Here is a 19,086-nt window from a genome sequence, read left to right on the forward strand (position 1 = left end):
TCATAAAAAGAATGAAGCATTAGATGCCTTTAAGATCTTTAAGGTTGAAGTAGAGAAACAATGCAGCAAGCAAATTAAGATCGTGAGAACAGATAGAGTTTGAGAATATTATGGTAGATACACAGAAGATGGACAAGCACCTGGGCCATTTGCAAAATTTCTTCAAGAGCATGGGATTGTTGCCCAATACACCATGCCTGGTTCACCCAACCAGATTGGTGTAGCAAAAAGAAGAAATCGAACATTATTGGACATGGTGCGGAGTATTCTTAGCAGCTCCAATCTTCCTAAACCCTTGTGGACTAAAGCACTTAAGACAGCAGTGTATATATTAAACCTAGTTCCAACCAAGGCTGTTCCTAAAACGACATTTGAATTATGGAAAGGTTAGAAACCGAGTTTGCGACATATGCGTGTTTGGGGATGCCCGTCTGAAGTAAGAATATATAATACACAAGAGAAGAAGCTGGACCCAAGGACCATTAGTGGGTATTTCATTGGATATGCTGAAAGTTCTAAAGGTTACAGATTTTATTGTCCATCTCACAGCACTAGGATTGCGGAATCAAGAAATGCGAAGTTTCTTGAAAATGACTTGATCAGTGGGAGCGATCAAACCAGGAACATAGTTTCTGAGAAGGATTATTCAGAATCTCAACCTTCCACCTCAAGTGATAGATTGGTCATTGTTCACAGCACCCCTCAAGTACAAACTGGTGTTGAACAACCAATTGTTGAAATTCCACAAGCTGCTGACGACGTTCCAGTAGATCAGGTAGTTCAAGAGTTGCCAAAAACTTTTGAACAACGAGTTGAACCACATACTTCTCAAGAACATGATGGTACAACATTAAGAATATCTACTAGACCAAAGAGATTAGCAATTCCTGATGATTATATTGTGTATCTGCAAGAATCTGACTACAACATTGGAGCCGAAATTGATCCCGAGTCATTTTCACAAGCCATGAGTTGCAAAGAATCAGAATTATGGTACGATGCTATGAAGGAAGAGATGAATTCTATAAAGAGTAATAAAGTCTAGGATCTTGTTGAGTTGCCTAATGGTGCAAAAGCCATTGGATGTAAATGGGTCTTTAAGACAAAGAAAGACTCATTGGGCAACATTGAGAGATACAAGGCAAGACTTGTTGCTAAGGGATTCACTCAGAAAGAAGGAATCGACTACACCGAGACTTTTTCTCCTGTATCTAAGAAAGATTCCTTGCGCATTATTATGGCATTAGTAGCCCATTTTGACTTGGAGTTACAACAAATGGATGTGAAAACGACATTTCTCAATGGAGATCTAGAGGAGGAAGTTTACATGAAACAACCTGAAGGATTCCCCTCTAGTGATGGTGAGAAATTGGTTTGCAAGCTCAAGAAATCCTTATACATTTTAATGTTGGCATTATGATACAAGTGTTGTCCTTGATGGCAACTCACTCAGAGGATGGTACAGGTGATGGCAACTTAATCAGAGGACAGATCTTAGTACAACAGGCCAAGAAAGTTCATACACGCAGGTTCATTAAGCCCAAGTCGCGTATACACGCTGGTTCACTATATACCAAATCGCGTGTACGCAGGTTCGCTATATACCAAGTAGGGTATACACGCAGTTTCATGAACGGAAAAGAGCGTACATGTCGGAAAGCTTACTTTTGGTCCGTGGTAGTTAGTCCTTGGAATTTGTGCCTATGGTTTTGGACCATGGAGTCTCGACAGACGTGTTGATCCCTAGTATTGAGTTGATGGTATTGGGTTACTATGGTTTTGGACCGTGGTATTGTGAAGGGCCTAAAGCTATATAAGGAGAAAGATCATTAGGCCAAAGCAAGGTGAGAGTGTGTGAGTGACGAATATCTGATGAGGTGAGAGATCCAAATGCTGGTTATGGGTTGGTGATCTGAACCAAGGTTTCACTCATGTGGAGGATGATGATGAACGATGGAACGGGATCTCAAGGCTTGGAATGATTATCTTCATATGGTTTGACTGTGAATAGACTAGATCTATTGACGCATGTTTATTGTTATGATCTGGGTATGTTTTGATGTCTGATATAGCTACGGAGTTTTAAGTTTGAATTTACAAATCTGTACGCGGGTTGTCTTTGGTAAAAGAGCGTATACACGCAGGTTGGGTTCGTCGAAGTAGCGTATACAATGTGAAGTATGAAGATGGAGTTGGATCTGGTTATTGTTATGTTGTTTGTGTTCTTGATAGGGTTTCAGTGATTCAGTATTGGGTGATTCAGAGATTGATGATGCAGGTTGTACTACAATGGTGATAGTTTCATGGATCCAGTATGAAAATGTATGAAACGTGGTCCCGGGAAGATCGTAGGCCAGCACCTACGTACTGGTAAACATATCAGCCAGTACAAGAGCCAGGGGGTTGTAGCTCCCTTCCAGGAGCAGCTGGAAAACGAGTGAAGGTTGTAGCCTTCTGTAGGGTTGGCACCTACGTACTAGTAAATGGATCGGCTAGTACAAGAGCTATGAGGGTTGTAGACCTCTGCAGGTTGTAGCCTGCGTGCTGGTAAATGACTGCACCAGTACATTGTAAAAGAAGTTTCTTATTAAAGAAGAAAGAGACGAATTGCAGCAGGTGGTTTTCACCCACATTGGGTTTCCACCTTATATCATGGTGTTCATGTGTGTGGCTTTTGTGTGATGATATGTTCTGTTATACTGCACCTGTTTCCTGTTAATATGGTTAATAATGTTATGATGCATTTACTGAAGATAAGCTAACTGAATCATAAGATTTCTGGATATACGCCAGTTGCTTTAGACACAGTAGCGTGTACACGCGGGTTCACTTAACTGAAGTAGCGTATATGTTTCTGAGTATGAAATTTGTAAAGGTTTTATTGATCTGATAATACTGATTCACCCCCCCCCCTCTTAGTATTATTTCCAACAATTGGTATCAGAGCAGGTCCTTTAGAGAAGCTTGATCGCTTGAAGGAGATTCATAGAACAATGGGGAAGAAAGCACGTCAGAAGAAGAAGACAGCTCAAAGGAACAATGACAACCTACCGTTGAGTGGAAGAAAGTATTCAGATCCTGAATCACCTCAGATTGAAGATGGACAAGCAAATGAAGCATTAGATCAAATCATAGATCAGCAAGATCTACCTAGCAAAAGGGAGAATGCCCTCAAAGAAGAAATCATCATATTAAAAGATCAGTTGGAATGTGCATCCAGAATTCGACAAATGCTACTAGCGCTGAATAAAGAGCAAGAAAACGAGATCCTTGAACTAAGGCATCAGTTGGATGAAGGAAGGAAAGCTGAAGAAACCTTGAAGAAGCAATGTCTGGAAAAAGAAGAACAACATCAAGTTGAGGTAAATATCTTGAAAAGTAAATTAGAAGAAAAGGATAAACTATTACGATTTCAAGATAGTACTAAGATCTTGGATGATATTCTTAGTAGTCAAAGGTCCCCTGCTATCAAAACTGGTCTTGGTTTTCATGAGTCTATTGAAGGTGAATCTAGTTAACAAAGTAAGACAAGAATCTCTAATGCAAAATCTGAAAGGCTCTACAAGGAGATGAAAGGACAACCCCATCAACAATCAAGGAAAGAGACTCCTCAAAGAAAATATTTTACTCCTCCCATGAATAATGTTGAATGTTACGTATGTCATAATCTTGGACATGTTGCAGCCATATGTAGAAGAAGAAGGTTTCAAGATCATCATGCAGAAAGATCATCACATTCAAGGTACTTTAATGGATATTGCTTTTCTTGCAATATGTTTGGCCACAAAGCTGCTGATTGTTATAGGAGGAATATGAAACATGTAAGATGCTATGCATGTAACAAGCTTGGACATAGAGCAAAGGATTGCAGGAACAAAGCTCATGATAAGAAGAAATCATCAACATGCCTGAAGATATGGAAGAAGAAGGAAGTTCAGTCAGAAAAATGTGGCACAGCACAGGGTACTCAACACAGCATAGACATAACAGACTCAGGCGGAGCTGAAGGCATAGAACTTCAGTGTTCTAATTCTCATACGCAAGTTTAATGAAGGGAAGTCGCGTATATACGCGAGTTTCACACTGCAAAATTGCGTATATGTCAGTCTGAAGAAATGCAGTGGGGATAGGCTCAGAAAAGGGGTCTGATATGATTCAGTCCAATATCTACTCTCTTGGTTAACGTTTACAGTCTGCTGAGGATGTCTGGAAATGTCTTGATACTTATGGCACAGGCTCAGGGGGAGCATATACTTCAAATAATGCATTGTTGGCATTATGGTTAGAAGTTGTTGATAAAGTCTATGAAGCTAAATGATACATCTTGCTGTTTGATCAAAGGAATGGTATTGCAGGCTGATGCTTATGGTACAGATCATGATGCTGCTGGTGGCTTTCATAAGTCTTGGCCTAGATATTTCATCACTATGTCATGTATCTCTTTTGTGATATCTCTTTTATGATGTCTGTTGGGCAATTTATTGGGCTTAAATTGCTGCATTAAATTATCGACCAGGGAAACTCGTAAGCTTGTGATGGTGCCAGCAAAATATATGCAAGAGTAGGCAACTAACTCTATGTCTAGCTAAATTATTTATGATTGAATATAATATGCAAGGGAAGAGGCTCCTAACTAAGGAGGTCTTGGTTGTCCTTCCCTACAGTATCATAGAGAAATCATTGATTACATAAAACTAAAAACTTGAAATGCAGACAAGAGAATGAACTTAATTATTTTTCAGATTCAAGTAGAGAGAGAGACTAACTTAGTCTCTTGATTGTCCTCTCATGTACTAATCCAAACTAAACTAAGAGTCATTCATAAGCATAAGAAATGAAATGACTTGAAAAATAAAAACAAAAGAATGAATTTCAATTACCATATAAATCAATGGAGAGAGAGCCTAACTTAGACTCTTGGTATCTCCTCATATGATACTTGAAACATAAAAGCAAAAGAATGAATTTCAATTATCATACAAATCAAATAGAGAGAGAGAGCCTAACTTAGACCCTTAGTTGTCCTCTCATATGCTGATTAGATTCTAATTTAAAACTCATTCATCAATCACAAACAAATCCTCAAACATCTAAACAAGTAAATGAAATAAGATCTAATATGAAATAAAATGTTTCTCTCATCCTTTTAGAGTGAGCTCAATTCTCTTAAGAACAAGACAAATTTTTCCATATACTACAATATGGAAAATTAAATCTAAAACTACATAATGGAAATATATGTAAAATGAAGCTTTATTCTATTCCATCATAAGTTTGGATACATGCTCTAAGAGTCCTCCCTTTGGAATGGAGGAGGTACTCCTATTTATACAATAAGATGAGATAACAAACTCATAATGATGATCCACTAATCTCTCTTTTAGTTCCATACATTTCTCAACCATCTAGACACATAACCCTATCCTCCATGATCTCCTCCATGAGGTCCATGATTTTCTCCATCATCTTTTCCATGAGGCTTATCTTATCAAATTCGAATTTGATCATTCAAGGCCACATAAAGATGCCCTGGAAGCTTCCTTTGTGCCTACACATGTCAACAAACTCATTCTAATTGTTAGGTATAAGTATAAGCATTTTATTTTCTAAAGTTTAGCCATAAATTCACTTAAAAATGTTCAGAATTAATAAACTTTGGAAAAGCATAGTTATAACCCAATAATGAGGTAAATGGAGTGATGTGGAGGTGGAATGGAGGTGACATGAAGGTAAGATGTGAAGATATTGGTGAATAATGGAGTGAAAATAGGGACCATTTTGAGGCCCAACAATGTCAAGGTCATGTAACGGCCTATGGTGGTTTCCCCACTATGCCTGGGATGAATGATGTAATGTTCATGTCTTATCATGAGTAAACTCTTAATGTATCTCCACATGGTTAGGTGGATGAGTCAATATTGGTATATCCCCACTAGGTTGGGTGATGAATGTATGTATTGAGTCTTTTGGTGATAGGAAGGTCTTCTATGATGTATAAGTCTTTGTTCTTCTTGAAGAACATCTTTTGCAGATCTTGTCTACAGTCAAGGGGAGCATGAACAGCACAATTCAGCAAGAGCAGGATGGATAGATTGGTACACTTTGGCATACACAAAGGGGGAGCACATTTGGAGATTTCAGCAGGTACTCAGGGAGAGTATGGACAGCAGAAGGTATATCAAAGAAGAGAATATCTTGGTCCGCCCTTTGCCCTTGATGTCAAAGGGGGAGAGTGACTTGGTGTGGTGGTTGCCATCAAGTCCAAAGGGGGAGATTGTTGGCATTATGATACAAGTGTTGTCCTTGATGGAAACTCACTCAGAGGATGGTACAGGTGATGGCAACTTAATCAGAGGACAGGTCTTAGTACAGCAGGCCAAGAAAGTTCATACACGTAGGTTCATTAAGCCCAAGTCGTGTATACACGCTGGTTCACTATATACCAAGTCGCGTGTACGCAGGTTCGCTATATACCAAGTAGGGTATACACGCAGTTTCATGAACGGAAAAGAGCGTACATGTCGAAAAGCTTACTTTTGGTCCGTGGTAGTTAGTCTTTGGAATTTGTGCCTATGGTTTTGGACCATGGAGTCTCGACAGACGTGTTGATCCCTAGTATTGAGTTGATGGTATTGGGTTACTATGGTTTTGGACCGTGGTATTGTGAAGGGCCTAAAGCTATATAAGGAGAAAGATCATTAGGCCAAAGCAAGGTGAGAGTGTGTGAGTGACTAATATCTGATGAGGTGAGAGATCCAAATGCTGGTTATGGGTTGGTGATCTGAACCAAGGTTTCACTCATGTGGAGGATGATGATGAACGATGGAACGGGATCTCAAGGCTTGGAATGATTATCTTCATATGGTTTGACTGTGAATAGACTAGATCTATTGACGCATGTTTATTGTTATGATCTGGGTATGTTTTGATGTCTGATATAGCTGCGGAGTTTTAAGTTTGAATTTACAGATCTGTACGCGGGTTGTCTTTGGTAAAAGAGCGTATACACGCAGGTTGGGTTCATCGAAGTAGCGTATACAATGTGAAGTATGAAGATGGAGTTGGATCTGGTTGTTGTTATGTTGTCTGTGTTCTTGACAGGGTTTCAGTGATTCAGTATTGGGTGATTCAGAGATTGATGATGCAGGTTGTACTACAATGGTGATAGTTTCATGGATCCAGTATGAAAATGTATGAAACGTGGTCCCGGGAAGATCGTAGGCCGGCACCTACGTACTGGTAAACATATCAGCCAGTACAAGAGCCAGGGGGTTGTAGCTCCCTTCCAGGAGCAGCTGGAAAACGAGTGAAGGTTGTAGCCTTCTGTAGGGTTGGCACCTACGTACTAGTAAATGGATCGGCTAGTACAAGAGCTATGAGGGTTGTAGCCCTCTGCAGGTTGTAGCCTGCGTGCTGGTAAATGACTGCCCCAGTACATTGTAAAAGAAGTTTCTTATTAAAGAAGAAAGAGACGAATTGTAGCAGGTGGTTTTCACCCACATTGGGTTTCCACCTTATATCATGGTGTTCATGTGTGTGGCTTTTGTGTGATGATCTGTTCTGTTATACTGCACCTGTTTCCTGTTAATATGGTTAATAATGTTCTGATGCATTTACTGAAGATAAGCTAACTGAATCATAAGATTTCTAGATATACGCCAGTTGCTTTAGACACAGTAGCGTGTACACGCGGGTTCACTTAACTGAAGTAGCGTATATGTTTCTGAGTATGAAATTTGTAAAGGTTTTATTGATCTCATAATACTGATTCACCCCCCCCTCTCAATATTATTTCCAACAATTGGTATCAGAGCAGGTGCTTCAGAGAAGCTTGATCGCTTGAAGGAGATTCGTAGAACAATGGGGAAGAAACCATGTCAGAAGAAGAAGACAGCTCAAAGGAACAGTGACAACCTACCGTTGAGTGGAAGCAAGTATTCAGATCCTGAATCACCTCAGATTGAAGATGGACAAGCAAATGAAGCATCAGATCAAATCATAGATCAGCAAGATCTACCTAGCAAAAGGGAGAATGCCCTCAAAGAAGAAATCATCATATTAAAAGATCAGTTGGAATGTGCATCCAGAATTCGACAAATGCTGCTAGCGCTGAATAAAGAGCAAGAAAACGAGATCCTTGAACTAAGGCATCAGTTGGATGAAGGAAGGAAAGTTGAAGAAACCTTGAAGAAGTAATGTCTGGAAGAAGAAGAAGAACATCAAGTTGAGGTAAATATCTTGAAAAGTAAATTAGAAGAAAAGGATAAACTATTACGATTTCAAGATAGTACTAAGATCTTGGATGATATTCTTAGTAGTCAAAGGTCCCCTGCTATCAAAACTGGTCTTGGTTTTCATGAGTCTATTGAAGGTGAATCTGGTTCACAAAGTAAGACAAGAATCTCTAATGCAAAATCTGAAAGGCTCTACAAGGAGATGAAAGGACAACCCCATCAACAATCAAGGAAAGAGACTCCTCAAAGAAAATCTTTTACTCCTCCCATGAATAATGTTGAATGTTACATATGTCATAATCTGGGACATGTTGCAGCCATATGTAGAAGAAGAAGGTTTCAAGATCATCATGCAGAAAGATCATCACATTCAAGGTACTTTAATGGATATTGCTTTTCTTGCAATATGTTTGGCCACAAAGCTGTTGATTGCTATAGGAGGAATATGAAACATGTAAGATGCTATGCATGTAACAAGCTTGGACATAGAGCAAAGGATTGCAGGGACAAAGCTCATGATAAGAAGAAATCATCAACATGCCTGAAGATATGGAAGAAGAAGGAAGTTCAGTCAGAAAAATGTGGCACAGCACAGGGTACTCAACACAACACAGACATAACAGACTTAGGGGGAGCTGAAGGCATAGAACTTCAGTGTTCTAATTCTCATACGCAAGTTTAATGAAGGGAAGTCGCGTATATACGCAAGTTTCACACTGCAAAATCGCGTATATGTCAGTCTGAAGAAATGCAGTGGGGATAGGCTCAGAAAAGGGGTCTGATATGATTCAGTCCAATATCTGCTCTCTTGGTTAACGTTTACAGTCTGCTGAGGATGTCTGGAAATGTCTTGATACTTATGGCACAGGCTCAGGGGGAGCATATACTTCAAATAATGCATTGTTGGCATTATGGTTAGAAGTTGTTGATAAATTCTATGAAGCTAAATGATACATCTTGCTGTTTGATCAAAGGAATGGTATTGTAGGCTGATGCTTATGGTACAGATCATGATGCTGCTGGTGGCTTTCATAAGTCTTGGTCTAGATATTTCATCACTATGTCATGTATCTATTTTGTGATATCTCTTTTATGATGTCAAGGTCATGTAACGGCCTATGTTGGTTTCCCCACTATGCCTGGGATGAATGATGTAATGTTCATGTCTTATCATGAGTAAACTCTTAATGTATCTCCACATGGTTAGGTGGATGAGTCAATATTGGTATATCCCCACTAGGTTGGGTGATGAATGTATGTATTGAGTCTTTTGGTGATAGGAAGGTCTTCTATGATGTATAAGTCTTTGTTCTTCTTGAAGAACATCTTTTGCAGATCTTGCCTACAGTCAAGGGGAGCATGAACAGCACAATTAAGCAAGAGCAGGATGGATAGATTGGTACACTTTGGCATACACAAAGGGGGAACACATTTGGAGATTTCAGCAGGTACTCAGGGGGAGTATGGACAGCAGAAGGTATATCAAAGAAGAGAATATCTTGGTCCGCCCTTTGCCCTTGATGTCAAAGGGGCATAGTGACTTGGTGTGGTGGTTGCCATCAAGTCTAAAGGGGGAGATTGTTGGCATTATGATACAAGTGTTGTCCTTGATGGCAACTCACTCAGAGGATGGTACAGGTGATGGCAACTTAATCAGAGGACAGATCTTAGTACAGCAGGCCAAGAAAGTTCATACACGCAGGTTCATTAAGCCCAAGTCGTGTATACACGCTGGTTCACTATATACCAAGTCGCGTGTACGCAGGTTCGCTATATACCAAGTAGGGTATACACGCAGTTTCATGAACGAAAAAGAGCGTACATGTCGGAAAGCTTACTTTTGGTCCGTGGTAGTTACTCCTTGGAATTTGTGCCTATGGTTTTGGACCATGGAGTCTCGACAGACGTGTTGATCCCTAGTATTGAGTTGATGGTATTGGGTTACTATGGTTTTGGACCGTGGTATTGTGAAGGGCCTAAAGCTATATAAGGAGAAAGATCATTAGGCCAAAGCAAGGTGAGAGTGTGTGAGTGACGAATATCTGATGAGGTGAGAGATCCAAATGCTGGTTATGGGTTGGTGATTTGAACCAAGGTTTCACTCATGTGGAGGATGATGATGAACGATGGAACGGGATCTCAAGGCTTGGAATGATTATCTTCATATGGTTTGACTGTGAATAGACTAGATCTATTGACGCATGTTTATTGTTATGATCTGGGTATGTTTTGATGTCTGATATAGCTGCGGAGTTTTAAGTTTGAATTTACAGATCTGTACGCGGGTTGTCTTTGGTAAAAGAGCGTATACACGCAGGTTGGGTTCGTCGAAGTAGCGTATACAATGTGAAGTATGAAGATGGAGTTGGATCTGGTTGTTGTTATGTTATCTGTGTTCTTGACAGGGTTTCAGTGATTCAGTATTAGGTGATTCAGAGATTGATGATGCAGGTTGTACTACAATGGTGATAGTTTCATGGATCCAGTATGAAAATGTATGAAACGTGGTCCCGGGAAGATCGTAGGCCGGCACCTACGTACTGGTAAACATATCAGCCAGTACAAGAGCCAGGGGGTTGTAGCTCCCTTCCAGGAGCAGCTGGAAAACGAGTGAAGGTTATAGCCTTCTGTAGGGTTGGCACCTACGTACCAGTAAATGGATCGGCTAGTACAAGAGCTATGAGGGTTGTAGCCCTCTGCAGGTTGTAGCCTGCGTGTTGGTAAATGACTGCACCAGTACATTGTAAAAGAAGTTTCTTATTAAAGAAGAAAGAGACGAATTGCAGCAGGTGGTTTTCACCCACATTGGGTTTCCACCTTATATCATGGTGTTCATGTGTGTGGCTTTTGTGTGATGATCTGTTCTGTTATACTGCACGTGTTTCCTGTTAATATGGTTAATAATGTTCTGATGCATTTACTGAAGATAAGCTAACTGAATCATAAGATTTCTAGATATACGCCAGTTGCTTTAGACACAGTAGCGTGTACACGCAGGTTCACTTAACTGAAGTAGCGTATATGTTTATGAGTATGAAATTTGTAAAGATTTTATTGATATGATAATACTGATTCACCCCCCCCTCTCAGTATTATTTCCAACATTTAAAACAAGCATCCCGCCAATGGTATTTGAAATTCCATAATGTAATTTCTTCATTCGGTTTTGTAGAAAACATTATGGATCAATGTATATACTTGAAAGTCAGTGGGAGTAAAATCTGTTTTCTTGTTTTATATGTGGATGACATTTTTCTAGCAACCAATGATAAGGGTTTGCTGCATGAGGTGAAAAAATTCCTCTCTAAAAATTTTGATATGAAGGATATGGGTGAGGCATCTTATGTCATTTGCATTAAGATCCAAAGAGACAGATTTCGAGGCATCTTGGGTCTGTCTTAGCAAACCTATATTAATAAAATTTTAGAGAGATTTCAGATGAAGGATTGTTCACTAAGTGTAGCTCCCATTGTGAAGGGTGATAGGTTCAATTTGAACCAATGCCTGAAGAATGACTTTGAAAGGGAACAAATGAAGAACATTCCATATGCCTCTGCTGTCGGAAGCCTATTGTATGCTCAGGTCTGCACAAGACTTGACATTGCATTTGTTGTGGGAATGTTTGGACGATATCAGAGTGATCCAGGTTTAGACCATTGGAGAGCTGCAAAGAAAGTAATGAGGTACCTTCAAGGAACCAAAAACTACATGCTTATGTATAGACAGATGGACAATTTGGAAGTAATTGGCTACTCAGATTTTGATTTTTTTGGATGTGTTGATTCACACAAATCAACATCAGGATACATTTTTATGATGGCCGGTGGAGCTATATCATGGAGGAGTGCCAAGCAAACCTTGATTGCCACTTCCACTATGGAAGCTGAGTTCGTCTCCTATTCTGAGGCTACTTTACATGGTGTATGGCTTAAGAGTTTCATTTCTGGGCTTAGAATTATGGATTCTATCTCTAAGCCATTGAGAATATATTGCGACAATTCAGCTATTTTTTTTATGGCTAAAAACAACAAAAGTAGGAGTCGAAATAAACAGATCGACATTCAATATTTAGCTATAAGGGAACGTGTTAAAGAAAATAAAGTGGTCATTGAGCACGTCAGCACTGAGTTGATGATTGCTGATCCTTTGACTAAGGGCATGCCACCATTTAAATTCAAGGATCATGTAATGAATATGGGACTTGGTTCCATTATGTAGTTTCTCATTGTATGGACAATGTTATTGTAATGAAATTCTTAATTATTGTGATGTTTTTCTCATATTTATGTGCACCTTAATTTGATTTGAGAGAATTCATCTGTGTAGGACCAAGAATAAACATAAGGTTTATTTATTAAGAAATTGTTGTCACATAAATTATAATAGAAATAAATACATAGTAATATATGGAAGATAATACTCATCATTAGAGGACTTATCGCCATGATTCATGTATCTATTACTTAATATAGATTATCAATGGGTTTTAAGATGAGACATTAAGATTGGAAGTATGGATTAAGTGGGAGAATGTTAAACTCCCTCTCCCAACGGCCGCCGATTTATTACGGGCAACAGTCTGCCACCGTTCCCTTAAGTTCAGGAAACGAACTGCAGTTATTTCCTTAAATTACGGAAATCAACTGCAGTTAAATTAATTTCTTGTTGGGAGCTCCTGGAGTGGTCCATTACTCCCTCTACAGTTCTCTACCATGATCTATGGAACACTTGACACATAGCCAATAGAAGCTTCATGGAAGCTTGGCTATAAATACTTCTGTTTGGTCCCCAAGCTCACTAACTCAATCCCCTTCAGTCTTACACCATCAAGTTAGAGTGAGCAGAGCTTGGAAGTGCCACACGGATGAGAGATTTGTGTAGTGATTTTTCTAACCAGCGAATTCCTTGTCAATTGGCATTCTTATCATTTGAATATGCTCTTGAAGCGATTCTACCTGGTTCCACACTCACCGCATTTGCCTGTGATTGAGGAATCTGTTCGTACGGGTATAACGTTTGGGGAAGTCGCCCCTTTTCACCACAGATGTGTGGGCATTTTCATCTCACAAGACAATTACCAGCTTTCTTGGTCTATGCCAAGTAATATATTTTGTATATAAGCTTCAGATGCATGGTCACGTGCCGACTGCAAGCAATTGCTCGTCTTGAAGTTTCACGCTATTTGTATTTTTACGACTACCAGTAAAATTTTGATCAAGCTACAGGCAATCTTGCCTTTTATCTAATATCAGAGTGTGAGCAAGCATCAATGGTTAGTGGTATGATTTATTGGACATTAAAATTTTCGATTGTTTTTAAGTGTTTATTCTGCATTTTAGAATCATTATTATGCTAACACAATCTCCTTGCTAATGGAACTGGGAAAACTCTCCAAAAAGAGCTTGATCATTTCATTCACAAACAAACAAGAAAATTGAAAATCTATACATGCTGACCGTAGTTTCTACAGTAAACTGCCATTGATTTTCAACTACCCTTGCTAACTAGCCGTCATGGCAACAGGGGATGGGCGGCGTGATTATTCTAACACTTGCAGCCATTGGCATTTTTGCCGTTTATAATCTCTTCCACATCTTCTCTGCTCGCAATTGCCTTCCTTCGTTTCTCTCTCAGGCGGAGTATTTGCTTCATCTACCGTTCGATCTGATCCCATCGATAAGAGGTATAAATCAGTATGGAGGAAGTGGCAGAGGCAGCAACATACCAGGTTTACATAAACTTCAGGAGAGTCGACACTAAGAACACTCTTGCGAGTCTCATCTACCATGGTCTCACAAGCCGTCTGTTGCGTGTCTTCTTCTGTCAGAGGGAACTTTGCACAAAAGATACAGTCGTCTCTGTTGTCCAAGGAGCAATTAGAAGCGCCTCCGTTCACATTACCATTTTCTCTGAGCATTACGCTGAATCACGTTGGTGCTTGGATGAGTTGAGCTGGATTGTGAGATCATCTCATGACCGCACCATTCTACCCGTGTTTTTCAACGTCGAACCTGCAGAGCTTCGTCAGATTGAGGGGGGAAGTTATGCCGAGGCCTTCCGAAATCACGAAGGCAGATTCAGCAACGAAGAGGTAGAGGGGTGGAAGGCGGCCCTCAGAGAAGCCGCAGATATTTCTGGTTTCGTCCTCAAAACAAATGAAAGGTGAATACATCTAAAATGCTCTGAATTTCCCTAATCTTAAGTATAACTATGACTGTTTGTTTGGTTTGCAGTGACCATGGAAGGGTTTTGGAGAACATTGTTAATCATGTATGCAGAATGGTCAGACGGGAGCCCTTAAAGATTGAAACATACCACGTGTTCATAAATCACAGAGGGCCTGACGCCAAGCTCACTCATGCCAGCCTCATCTACCATCGTCTCAGGCACTGTGGGTTGCGCGTCTTTCTGGATGCGAAAGAACTTCGGGGAGGATCCACGCTCTACGATGCGATCCATGGAGCGATTTCCAGCGCATCAGTTCAAATTGTCATTTTCTCACAGAAATATGCCGAATCACGTTGGTGCCTAGATGAACTTTGTTGGATTTTGAGAGAATCTCAGGTGCGCACCACTACTATTATACCCATCTTTTGTGACGTTGAGCCTAAAGACCTTCGTGACATTGAAGGGGACGGGCCTTACACCAAAGCCTTTCGGTACCACCAACGGAATGGTGGAGTTGTGGCAGAATGGAAGGAAGCACTGAAAAAAGCCGCAGATATTTCTGGTTACATCGTTAAATCAAATGGAAGGTGAATACATAGTTTCCTTATTTTTCCCGTTTAAAACTTTAATTTTGTATTATAGGTTCTCACTTTCTTCTTCTTCTTTCTTAATCAGTGACTATGGGATGTATTTGGAGCAAATTTTGAGTATTGTATTGGCAAAGGTAAAACAAGGGGAATCCTTAGAAGTGGCTGCACACCCAGTTGGACTGGACGAAGCGGCCAAGGATTTCCAAAGAAAAATTCTGAATCTAAGCGATACAAAGATTGTGGGGATTACTGGCATGGGCGGCCTCGGGAAGTCGACCCTCGCTAAACATCTCTACAATGTAAAACGTTCTGATTTTCCTCGGTCTTGTTTTTTGCTTAACGTGAGGGGAAGGGATTTACCATCTTTGCAGAAGCAGTTAATTCGTGATCTGTTGGGTCATGATTTGGATATTGATAATACCGTCCAAGGAAGGGTTATTTTGCAACGCAGTCTACAAGCGCTGCTAGCTCTGATTGTTCTGGATGACGTTGATGATATGGAGCAAATCCAGAGTCTACTAGATATTGATGGAGTGGGACCTCGTAGTCTGATTTTGCTCACATCTCGCCATAGGGATCTACTCCGAAGATCCCCAAAAGCTTTGTTATATGATGTAAAGCCATTAAATCGACAGCATGCCCAAGAGCTCTTTTGCCTCCATGCTTTTCATCAATCAGAACCAGTTCAAGGGTTTGAAGATTTGGTGGAGGAGTTCTTAGAAATTTGTGCTGGGTTGCCTTCATCCTTGAAAAATTTCGGCCAACATCTTACTGGCAATCGTGACAAAACCTATTGGAAGCTGCAGGTGGAAAAGTTTTCTAAAAGATTACCAGATGATACAATAAACACATTAAAAGTGAGTTATGAGGCTCTGAATAAAGAAGAGAAAGAGATGTTTTTGGACATTGGGTGTTTCTTGGTGGGAGAAGACAGAGAGCTAGTAGTTCGAGTCTTAGAGGGATTAGGTTACTGTTACGTCAGAGACTGCCTTGAAAGTCTACGTCAAAAATGCCTTCTGGAGTATGATTATCATGTGGAGACCAGCAATTCTGTAAGGAAAATAATCAGCGTTTAATTTTGTTTCCTAGTAGTGAAATCTTATGTATTGCCATAACTGATTATTTCCCTGGTTGATACAGATAAAGTGCCACGATGAACAACCTAAGCTTTCCCGGGTTATAATGCACAATCAAGTTAGGGGATTGGCAAGACATATGGCGAGAGAAGAGTTTTTCGAGTTCCCAAAACATAAGCCCCTCCGCCTAGTTAGTTGCCTAAGTAATATAACAGAAATGTTACAGTTGCAGGTATGTCTATCAGGTCTCCATATTCTGTCTGATTCCTTTATTAGCCTGCATTATATAATTTTGTAGTATTTTGAGGAGGTAGCCATTTAACTTGGTTTAATTTGATTGTGCTTGTTAGGACGGGTCAAAGTCATGTTTGACACGAGGAATTCGCATTCTTAGAGATCAGAATCCGCCACAACTCACAAATCACATAAACACTAGGGGTGTTCGCCTTTTGGTGGTTGATCACCCTATGGACTTGTCCTCCTTTGCTATGTCGGGTGATTTAATTTGGCTTCGCTTGAACAATTTTCCGTCCATCTCCATTCCTTCTACCATTTCATTGGCCAGATTGAGAGTGTTGGAACTTCACGGTTCCGGTGACCACCTGCAACAGATATTCGATAGATTTAATGAGGTAACTAATTTAGATTTTAGTCTATTTTGATCAATGATTCTAGAGAGAATTTTATTTAATCCACTTTAAATTCTAGTAGCCAGTCATTAACAGATAATGTACATTGCAGCTTCCTTGTGAGTTGGGTGAGTCAACTAGTGATGCGAGCAGAGCCACATCTGCAACTGCTTCGAGTAGCCGTGAACCGTTTGATGTTGAACACTATATGAATTTCTGTAAAAATATCTCTAGCGCTCAGCAAGGCGCCGTGCCATCTTTTTCCCAACGGATAGGAACCGTGATGAATAAAATAGCGTTCAAATATTTCACAACTTTACAATCATTCCCCATTGATTTTGGGGAACTTAAGAACTTAAGGCATTTAGATCTATCGCGTTGCATTAATCTGACTGAACTGCCTAATTCCTTCTCCGAATTATTGTGTCTTCAATATCTAGCATTGCAATACTGCATTAATTTGTCCATCCCAAAGGATGTTTTGGGAGACATATCAACACTTGAGTATGTTGATTTTAGAGGTTGTGCTAAATTGGTACACTTGCCAGAGGGAATTTCAAAACAAAGGTCTTTAAAGTACCTAAACCTGAAATTTTGCTTCGAATTAAAGCAACTGCCCGATCTTTCAAGTTGTGTACATCTTCAATTTCTCAACATAGATGGGTGCGTCAAACTGGAAAGCCTGAATGATGAAGGTCAGAGATCATTGGAAGAATCCCAATGGAAGGGATCAAAGTGGAAGCGTATCGGAAGCTGCAGATTGTAGAAGGTTGTGTCAGCGGGACAGGTTGAAACTCGGAACAATGGTTTCCAATTTTTTGTGAGTATCGATCTAATTTCATCTCTCCAATATATTTCTTCTTCATCATTATATATATAGAGACACATTGAGGATGCTTGTGTTGTTCCCATGGCAAAGGCATAATGTGTGATAAAATTCTATTGTAGTAGAATATAGATAGTAGCCGGGCATGGATGTATTTCGGGAGCAGAACATAGAAGCTGATGCACTCTTAAAAGTTGGTCTTTGCCTCTGCCAGGGTTTTATGTTTTTTGAAAAGTTCTTTACTTCCAGGGGTTGTGGTAGGGGATTTTTTTTAGGGGTTTTGGTATGGGATCGTTTGAGTATTAACTTTCATCTCTGCTGTGGTGTTTTGGTCTTTTTTTGCCGGTATTTTTTTGAGTGAGGATCCCTGCAAACTCCCCTGTTTTTCTGCTTTCTTGCACTTCTGTGGTGGATCTGTCATGTAGACAATCGTCATGAATATGATTGATATAATCCTATAAAATTGTAACTTTCCATGTAACTTGCTCTATTCCTGCAATGAAAGTATTTTTTTCGTCTGAAATATAGCCAGGCATGTCATACTTCGAATTTGAAGCAATGATATACTTGTGCCGTTGAATGGTATTCGTTGAATTTGGGAAAATTGTGCAGACATCGCCTTCTTAAATGTCAACTGCTATTTTTAGAGGAAAAGGAAATGATCACATAGTGGGTCTTTGAGAAATCTGAACTAGTATTGGATTTGATATAATAATTAAGAGGAAAAGGAAATGATCACATAGTGGGTCTTTGAGAAATCTGAACTAGTATTGGATTTGATATCATAATTAAAACTTTGAATCAGGACGATCGACTGAAACAAACTGATTAAATTTGTGCAGACTTTTCACTAGAAGATAATGCGATGTATGCTGAACCATTTTTACCGTATTACGGTGCTGGATGTCCCCACAACAACAGCAGCTAGATCTCAGGTGTGGGTAGATAATCTCCATCTGATTCAGACAAAGTATATTCATCTGCTTTATTACCAGCAATCTTAGTACTGCTAAAAGATTAAAGTTACCCACACAAGCGGCTCTATCTTTCTCTACAGATGGCAGCGAAAATGAATTGGATGCGGATGCGGAAGATGTCCCCAAGGGATGGATAGTGACGTTTGCCACAGATGGGCAGATTGCTTTCACACAAATGGAAAGTGTACCATGATGAGCAGCAAGGCATCTTTGTTCACGATTTTTTATTTGAAAAATTGTTTGAAGTTGTTGATTCAATCTGTATGGACAGTAATAGTGGTAGGCTCATTTACTTTTTAATTAAGGAATTTGGATCATATTATCAAGAAGTCAAAATGTTGGTATATTTTCTTATTCAAAATTTTAATATTAACTTTCTTCCATTTATTTATAAATGCGTTTATTTATTATTAATTATGGGTTTATTTTTCAAATTTAATGAATTTGTTTAATTTAAATATATGATAAAGAGAAATCTTTTTATGGATACATGAGCTCTTTGGTGGACTCACCCTTGAGTTAAGATAAATTAAAATAGAGAAGGTTAAAAGACTAGGAAGTCTTAATAGATTCAAATACAATTAAT

At 39.5% G+C, this 19,086-nt stretch overlaps 1 protein-coding gene across 3 annotated transcripts; it reads left to right on the forward strand.

Annotated features, from left to right (window-relative positions):
- The first annotated feature begins 13,894 nt into the window (after window positions 1-13,894).
- On the forward strand, window positions 13,895-18,826 carry LOC149244092 (disease resistance protein Roq1-like). Of its 3 annotated transcripts, none has more exons than XR_016245823.1 (7): window positions 13,895-14,396; window positions 14,468-14,989; window positions 15,078-16,044; window positions 16,133-16,300; window positions 16,419-16,700; window positions 18,366-18,458; window positions 18,581-18,826. XR_016245823.1 is itself a non-coding variant. In XM_089367919.1 (6 exons), the coding sequence occupies exons 1-6, from the start codon at window positions 13,930-13,932 to the stop codon at window positions 17,461-17,463; spliced, it is 3,060 nt and encodes a 1,019-aa protein (XP_089224045.1). In that variant the 5' UTR covers window positions 13,899-13,929; the 3' UTR covers window positions 17,464-18,356. The 3 variants fall into 3 exon arrangements, 1 of the variants encoding a protein (XP_089224045.1); XR_016245822.1 differs by lacking the exon at window positions 18,581-18,826 and adding an exon at window positions 16,810-17,517 and having other exon boundaries at window positions 13,899-14,396; XM_089367919.1 differs by lacking the exons at window positions 18,366-18,458; window positions 18,581-18,826 and adding an exon at window positions 16,810-18,356 and having other exon boundaries at window positions 13,899-14,396.
- Window positions 18,827-19,086: the final 260 nt, after the last annotated feature.

Source organism: Pinus tabuliformis, chromosome 8, assembly GCF_031772625.1.
Source record: "Pinus tabuliformis cultivar Carrire ecotype Pingquan chromosome 8, CPIR1, whole genome shotgun sequence".
NCBI lineage: Eukaryota > Viridiplantae > Streptophyta > Pinopsida > Pinales > Pinaceae > Pinus > Pinus tabuliformis.

Bases quoted from the DNA above. Each gene is read 5' to 3' on its own strand.
- LOC149244092 (XM_089367919.1), top strand. From the start codon at position 13,930: ATGGAGGAAGTGGCAGAGGCAGCAACATACCAGGTTTACATAAACTTC. The intron at 14,397-14,467 runs GTGAATACATCT...TTTGGTTTGCAG, and splicing joins GTCCTCAAAACAAATGAAAG to TGACCATGGAAGGGTTTTGG. The intron at 16,301-16,418 runs GTATGTCTATCA...TGTGCTTGTTAG, and splicing joins CAGAAATGTTACAGTTGCAG to GACGGGTCAAAGTCATGTTT.